The sequence below is a fragment of the Pelmatolapia mariae genome, unplaced genomic scaffold (assembly GCF_036321145.2).
Source record: "Pelmatolapia mariae isolate MD_Pm_ZW unplaced genomic scaffold, Pm_UMD_F_2 NODE_ptg000520l+_length_33269_cov_1, whole genome shotgun sequence".
Lineage (NCBI taxonomy): Eukaryota > Metazoa > Chordata > Actinopteri > Cichliformes > Cichlidae > Pelmatolapia > Pelmatolapia mariae.
This window is the reverse complement of record NW_027052205.1, coordinates 21267-29266: the sequence shown is the minus strand read 5'-3', so window position 1 is coordinate 29266 and position 8000 is coordinate 21267. Positions and strand designations below refer to the sequence as shown.

Below are 8000 nucleotides of genomic sequence, written 5' to 3'. Positions count from 1 at the left end.
ATAGGGCTGCAATGTGTGTAAAGATATAACAATATAAAATGGTTATGACTGCACCTGTGAGAGATTAATATGGTGTCAGTATGTTTAAATGTTTCAAGGCCATCTTAAAGCTATAAGCTGTGTGATTACGGCTATTGGCAAGACTATGAAATATATTGTAATAATGAAGCAATTTTCTTTTATTCTCACAATCCTCCTTTTGACCTCTTGCCACAAGAGGTCACCACACCGTGTGCTGTGTCACTCCTCGGCCCTCTCAGTCATTTCTACGTCCATCAATGGCATCATAGACACCGGGGTCACCGCCCCGGGGTCCACTGCCCTCGTAATTACCTTTTCCAACAATCCTCTGACACAAGGAATGAGACAGCATCCGCAGGTGACCAAAATCCCTAGAAAAGCAGATACAGATAACATGGCAGACATTACAAACCCTTTCCACTGCCCAAACACGGATGTCATCCAGCCCTCAAAGGGATTCTCAATTCCAGAATCTTCATGCATGGTTCTTGACAACGTTTTAAGACCTTCCAGAGCTCGGGTAACTGAGCCATCTGGGGCAGTATTATTGGGGATGTAAGTACAACACAGGTCACCAAACATGGCACAGACCCCTCCCCTCTCAGCCAGAACCATGTCGAGAGCGAGTCTGTTTTGGACCCCCATTAATGAGGTCGGACCCAACTGCTCCGCCACTCCCTCAAAGGCATCCCTGGTCAGGTTTGAGAGTCTCAGCAGGTTATAATGGACATAATTTATTCTATCCACGTTCTTGTTTGGGGTCACTGGAAAAAGAGCAGAAATGATTGGTAAGTTTTCAAAACCAGCTGCTACTTGATCTGCCAGTTTATACTCGTTGGGCACCCCCCTGGGCACTCCTATGGAGTCGATCCAGGTGGGTGAATTCATCCTAGGGTCATATGCATGTGTCCCCTTACCCAATACATGTCGCTTACGCCTGGCTGCCAGTGTGCGTGTGTTACTCTGGGGAATTACTGTCACTCTGTTGCCGATTAATATCAGTTGAGCACCCAACCTTACCATTGCACAGGTCCCGACACTTCCTAGGGGAACACGGACCAAAAGAGTTCTTTCCCCACAATAATAGTACAACCCACTTCTTGCCCATGTACCTATTACTGTGTTTGAGTCATTCTTGGCATTGGTGGTTCTTCCTGTAAGTGTCGTAGCGCACCAGCTAGGATCAATATCTCCCAGCTTGTATTTCATTTTGTCTGTTGAGAACTTAAAGCAAGTGTAGTTATCTTTTTTGGGTCTAAATGGTCCTACCTTGGTACCTTTATCAATTGGCGGGAAGAGGCTGGCCAATATTGAACAATTGCCAGTACTCACCGCTTCTCTTGTGATTTGAAGCATGCAGTCATATCCCCATTTGTCCTCTGGATACAGTGGAGCGGGTTCTGTAAACAAGCGCGGCCTAGCTGAAGCACAAGCAACACAGTTAGATACATCTTGTTCTTTTGCATTTTGAGCCACCCAGTCCAGCCACAGGTTACTGTCACTGAAACCGGTGGCGCGTTCAATTAAGTCCTGAGGCTTCAACCTGGTGTAATCCACAATCAGGACTCGCCGCTTTTGCTCCTCACGGGCAACAGTTAACGACCCGTTTCCCCAATCCCCTGTACTGTTTATGACCGGAGGGTTGGGCTTTGGGTTTACTAAATTCACTCTAATCACACCTGTCGGGTCTGTCCCTGAAACATCTACCCCAATCACCAGGTAGAACACGCCTCCCGGACTATTTGACCTGGGCAAAGAGCTCCATGGTCCCAGAGAGAGGGTGATAGGGTTCTGTGAAGCAGAAAAGTCCCTCTGGATTGCTATCCCTTTCAATTCTTCAGGGACATGTGGCTCCCACTTCACTCCAGTCCAGGCTACCACATTGCTCCACCCAGGGATGCACCAGTGCCCTGCGGTGTATGACGCTAGCACTGGGCGAATTCCCCGGCTGGAGTGAGGGTTCCCTCCCCGGGTGCAAATATACGGGTGACTGCAGATCCACACGTCATAACCCCTCCAGCTGCTGTTTGCGCCTTTGCAGTTAATCACTCCACACAAATCAAAAGAGTATGAACTCGTGGACCCTTTAACGTAGTCCAATTCCATGCCATTATAAGCGCTGAGACACCCATCCCTTTTACCTGATACCTCTCGTTTGGGTCTCTGTAACGGCCACATTTCAGTGTTCTGTTTTTCAGTCAGTGGAGGGCTGGGCTGACCTCCGTGCTCGGGTGGGCTGTTCCGGGCTATCTGCCAAAAATACACAAAAATACATATTAGCAAAAGTAATACTATCTTATATAACAACCATGTGGTTGTGAGGAGCATTTTTACCAATTTTCTCTCCTCACGCCTCCTGCTACGTGCCTGTATGTCAAATGCGTGCATGTTGTCGTGTGAAACTTATACTTCTTTTATCAAAATATATTTATTTAAATGCTTTCCTTTTTTTTTTTTTTTTTTTTTTTTTTTTAATGTGTTACCACTCCCTTGCGTTGGCGTGGGGATCTCCTCCTTTGCTGTTCTTCTTGCTTCGGCCTCCCAGGTAGACTACTGTTCGGCCCGTTGCACGGGGGAGAGGATTTATTCTGCCTCTGGCTGTCGTCAGCCCCCGTGTTCGGTGGAGCTAGGTCGCTGTCCACCAGGCTCTCGTCTGCTGCAGCACACTGCGTCCAGTGATACCAATTTTCACCTTTTCCTTTCAAACGGACCGCTGTGGCCGTCCGAGCCGTCACCTCGTAGGGTCCGGTCCAGCGAGGCTCTTTCCACTTCCTCTTTATGACTTTCAGCCACACTGCTTTTGCCTCTGGAACCTCTCCTTCTGCCGTGGGCCTCCCGGCGGTCACCTGTTTTGTAAAACTGGACACAAGAGCCTTTACCTCATTAAAATATTCAGCATGAGACTTGTTACTTCTCTTAGACTGTTCTGTCGCTGGAATCACCGTCCAAGGCGCCGGAAACTGCCGTCCTGTCAGCAGCTCGTAGGGCGTGAAACCTGTGGATTGGTTAACAGAACATCTTATGGTCATCAAAGCAATTGGCAGGGCTGCAACCCAATTCAACCCTGTCTGTGCACAGATTTTAGCCAATTTGTTCTTTAAATTTAGGTTCATTCTTTCTACTTTTCCTTGGGACTGAGGGTGGTACACTGTCCCGAATTTATGCTGGACCCCCAACATTCTCTCGACCTCTGCTAAATCCTTATTTCTAAAATGGGTCCCATTATCTGATCTAATTCTCTTGGGAAACCCACGCCTTGGGATGTAGTGGTTAATCAGACATTTAATCACACTTTTTGCATCCTCTCTTTTAGTCGCCCATGCCTCTGGCCAGCCGGTCAGAGCATCCACACATACCAACAAGTACCTCAGTCCTCCTGGTCCCGCATCCACCATGTCGGTGTAGTCTATAACAATTTCTTCTCCTGGTCTCTCTGGCATGAGGAACTTACCTGGTTCTGGCTTCACCGCTGGTTTTGGATTGTGTGCCCCACAGATCAGACACGTTCTAGCTTTTTCTTTTATCATGTTTCTCAAATTAGGGTGCCACCAGTGGCACAAGTTCCTCTCCATCTGTGTCACACCCACGTGACCAAGTCCATGTGCCTCACTTACCTTCTTTTCAGCCAGCTTAGCTGTTAGAGCCGGTCGCCCGTGGGGTCCTCTCCACAGACCTCCTTCTTTTCTGGCTCCTCGGGCCTGCCACACCTCCTTTTCTTCTTGGGTGACTTCTTCCTGCGCCCTTCTGGCTTCCTCCAACACATCAACGGTTGGCTCTTCTTCAGCAATAACCTCCACCATCTGTCTTCGTCCTTTATAGCCTGCTGCTTCTTTGGCGGCTTCATCTGCTTTCTGGTTTCCTTTTGCTACCATTGTGTTTTCTTGAGAGTGTGCTTTGCATTTTATGATGCTTACCCTGTCTGGGTCGTTCAGAGCGTCTTCCAGTTCCTCCATTTCCTTTTTGTGGCATATTGGGGCATTGGTTGCTGTTCTGAAACCTGCTCTCTTCCATTGAGCGAGTTCCACGTGAGCTGCCCCAAACGCATAAGCTGAATCAGTGTAGATGTTCACCTTCATGTTCTTGGCCAGTCTCAGGGCTCGAGTCAGGGCTATTACTTCAGCTCTCTGTGCTGACTGCTGACCTTCTATTCTTCCAGCTTCTTTTACCTCATACTGTCGTCCTCTTCTTGAAACCACCGCGTAGCCTGCTTTCAGTCCTTCTTCATCACGGTGACAACAGCCGTCTGTGAACCAGTCCTCCGCACCTATGATAGGTTCTGCTTTCAAATCTTCTCTGACCTTCTCTTCAGCTTCAGCTCTTTTGGCACAGTCGTGTGGTTCCCCGGACCCCATCAAGTCTGCCATGTTTATGCCTTCATGTGTAAACGTCAAGTTTGGAGCATCCAGGACTTTGCTCAGTCTCTGTTGTCTCAGTGGTGTCATTGTGAAGGCTTGTGAGTTCACATATGCTACTACACTGTGTGTGGTGAGCACTTTAAGTGGATGTTCTCTTACTACATGTGCTGTTTTCTGAATGATTTTGGCTACCCCAGCTGCATGCTGTGTACATGGGGGATGTCTGGCCTCTGTTGGATTTAATCTTACGCTGACATACATAAGCACATCCCTACCTCCTCCTTTTTTCTGAAACAAAACGCCATTCACAATCTCATTTGTTTCAGAAACATCAAGATAGAATGGTTCATCATAGTTGGGTGTGGCCAGATCTGTGGCTCTTGACAGGTCTTGTTTCAGTGAAATGAATGCTGTCTCTGTTGGTGGTGTCCATGGTAACTCTGCCTTAAGGTTTCGAACGCCCACCTTTTTGATCAGGTCCCTTAAGGGGGCCGTCTTACCCGCATAATTCGGGATAAACTGTCTGCTGTAACCTGTCAGCCCAAGAAAGGAAAGGAGCTCCTTCACAGTTCTTGGTTTTGGGTGTGTCAGAATCTGGTCTCTGTGTGTGTTCATTAAACCCACTGACCTGTGTGCAATGACTCGGCCCAGAAATGTTACTTCCGGTCGGACCAGCTGCAGTTTTTCTTTACTTACTTTAAACCCACATTCTGCCAAACGGTTCAGAACCACCAGAGAGGCTGCTGTGCAGGCGGATGCGGACGGGGCTGCTATTAACAAGTCATCAACGTACTGAATGAGCGTACAGCCTTCAGGCAGATGGCACGGTGACAGCGCGTCCTTCAGCACCTGATTGAAAATGCCTGGAGACAAGGCAAAACCCTGTGGCAGGCGTGTGTATCTGTACTGCTGTCCTCTGTATGTGAATGAAAAAATGTCTCTGAGTGATTCATGCAGAGGGAGACAAAAGAAAGCATTAGCAAGATCAATACATGTAAACCACTTTTGTTCCCACGAAATGGCGGTTAACGCCGTGTATGGGTTTGGTACAGGCACGGTGTCTGTACGTAGTATTGCATTAATCGCTCTCAAATCATGTGCCATCCTGTATTTACCTGTCCCGTGCTTTTCTACTGGCAGAATAGGTGTGTTCCAATATGAATGAGAAGGCTCGAGCACACCTACTTCCAGCAACCCCTCAATTGTTTCTGCAATGCCTTCCTCAGCTTCTGGTTTATGTCTGTACTGAGGTCTCTCAATTGGCACTTCCGATTTCAGCTGAAACAGGACGGGTGAACAATTGGCCAGGCCAACATCCGTGGGCCCTGTTGACCACAAACAGTCAGGGAGCTGTGAAAGTGCTGCAACTGCGTCAGGGTGGTCTGTTTTTTCCCTGCCGTGTGTTCTTGAAATTTCTTTGTGTTCTACAACCACCGCGTCGTTAGACAGACAGGTGATTCGGTAGGTTTTGCACTGTGGTGCATACCAGACATTTGGGATTTGAGTACTTTGCCACCAGCTGTTATCCAGGGCTCGCTTGACCATTGGACCCAATTCTCTGGCCTGATGACCGACGTGGACCGCCAAAGTGACATGGGGAGCTGAATCGGAGCCCATCTCGTACCAAAGCAGTTGTTCTTCCGTCAATTTTGCAGCCGCTGCTACCCCTTCCGGGCCCACATAAATGTTATGGCAACGCACGCTCCAAATTTGACCTTCGAGGTTATTTTCAAAATTTTCTCGGTACGTGTCATCGTCGTCCCTATCATAAAACAGAGTGACGTGGTAAGGGTCACGCGGCGGGGTGTAGACGGCCAGGCTCATTATCCAGGGTCTCCACAGCTCATATTGTCTCAGAATGCCGTCTTCCACCAGCCTCCCCCAGTAGATGTCGGCTGTAGCTTGTTCAGAGTCTCGGATCAGATATTGAGTCTTTGTGAGTGTCCCCAGGCACGGGAACTGGTTTCCGCCTGGCAAAGTAACCGTCAGGCCATCTGCGGAACAGGTGATGGTAGCTCCTAGCTTCACAAGCAGATCCCTGCCCATGAGATTTACTGGTACCTGCGGCGACACCACATATCTGTGCTTCAAAGTCTGTTTTCCCAGCTCAGTCAGTGCTGGATCAGTTAGTGGCAGAGTCATTGGAACCCCGGAGAAACCAACCACGCTCACAGTGTGGTCAGAGATGGTTGCACTGTTTGGTGTGGATATAAGCGTGGAGTAGGTCGCTCCAGTGTCCACCAGGAAGGTCAGTGGTGTTCCTTCCACAGTCATTGACAGCATGGGATCTGCCATTCCCACACCGTCCGGTTTCTCAGGGCCCCGTCAATATTGCTCTTCCCAGCCCCAGTCTGCCACTGGGTACTGGGCGAGTGGCGCAGCACCTGGGTTAGGAGCTTGGTGTCCACCTCTGTATCCACCTCTTCCTCTGGGAGCTCCACGTGCCTGGGTTTGGTAGCCTCGCCCACGATAGTTCAGGGGCTGTTCCGGGCAGTCTCTCGCCCAATGTCCCTCTGCTCCACATCTCAGACAGGCATTCCATGACGTGTAGCTGGGATTCCCCGTCCCACGAGCCCTTTGTCCTCTCCCGGCGTAACCACCACGCCCTCTGTACGGTCTCGCCACCCCCCAATTCCCCGCGGGTTGTCTCTGCCTTGGTGCGTTGACGGGCCAGCGGTCATCAGGATAAAGGTTAGGGTCCAGATCTGGCCACTCTGGCACGGGATCAGGCTGTGGCTTAGCCACCATCATTTTCTTTGTGGCTTCCTTACTTTCCTTCTTTCTGTCGCTTGCTTTGTCTTTTGCTTCCGCCAGCTGTAGCTTCACCAGCCACGCCTGCGCTTCTTCCAGCTCCCTTTTCTGCTTGTTCACATCATCCTTTTCCAACATCAACCGATGCGTTACATGCCTCTCCCATTGGGTGGAGTCAGCCACAGCAAAATCTGGATTTTTCTCCAAATCAGCTCTCACCTGCTGAGGCAGCCCTGCCAGCACCGCCGCTCTGAACCAAGCTCTTGATTCTCCTTCTTGGCCAGGATGTATCCCTGTTTCTGACATCCACTGCTCTTTTGCTCTTGCTAGAAACTCTAAAGGTGTGTATTGTGGATCCCAGACTATTTTAGGAATGGCTCCCGTGTTTGGGGTCGGGTACTTCTCACGCACTGCGTCCGCTAGAGCATTTCGCACATTGCGATATGGCATGTTGTTGGCGTATTCAGTTGTTCCTGCCATTTCTTCCACGTCAGCCAGCCCGCAGGCCACCATCGCTCTCCCAGCGAGGGCGCGGAAGTCTCCCAGCGCAATCTCCTCTCCTTCTGTCAACGCCCCCAGCTTCCTCAGCCATCTTGCTCCTCCTTCCGTGACAGGAGGCAATTGTCTGACCAATGCTTCCAGATCTCTTACCTTATATGCTCGGTATATTGGTTCATGTTTGGGTCCCACTATCAGCGGCAAGTTCCGGCTTGTTCTCGTGACTTCGTCCTCATATTCCACTTCTCTGTTCTTTCCAGTCTTTCCGGAATGTCTTGGCGTGTCAAATATGGATTGGCGCTTGCCTTTTACGGTGGGCTTGGGTTTTGTATTTGCGGGTCTGCACACTGTTCTACTGCGCAAATCTAGATTTCT

General features: G+C 49.6%; 1 protein-coding gene across 1 annotated transcript; it reads right to left on the bottom strand.

Moving 5' to 3' along the window:
* Positions 1-256: 256 nt before the first annotated feature.
* On the bottom strand, positions 257-6671 carry LOC134623280 (uncharacterized). Its single transcript, XM_063468430.2, has 4 exons — positions 2505-6671; positions 2163-2271; positions 434-785; positions 257-392 (listed from the first exon to the last, which is right to left on the bottom strand). Exons 1-4 carry the CDS (start codon positions 6669-6671, stop codon positions 257-259), a joined length of 4764 nt encoding a protein of 1587 aa, XP_063324500.2.
* Positions 6672-8000: the final 1329 nt, after the last annotated feature.

Coding starts and splice junctions, on each gene's coding strand:
- LOC134623280 (XM_063468430.2), bottom strand. CDS start 6,671: ATGGCAGATCCCATGCTGTCAATGACTGTGGAAGGAACACCACTGACC. Junction 786..2,162: donor ACCCAAACGAGAGGTATCAG/GTAAAAGGGATG, acceptor CTCTTTTTCCAG/TGACCCCAAACAAGAACGTG. Junction 393..433: donor GTGTTTGGGCAGTGGAAAGG/GTTTGTAATGTC, acceptor CTGCTTTTCTAG/GGATTTTGGTCACCTGCGGA.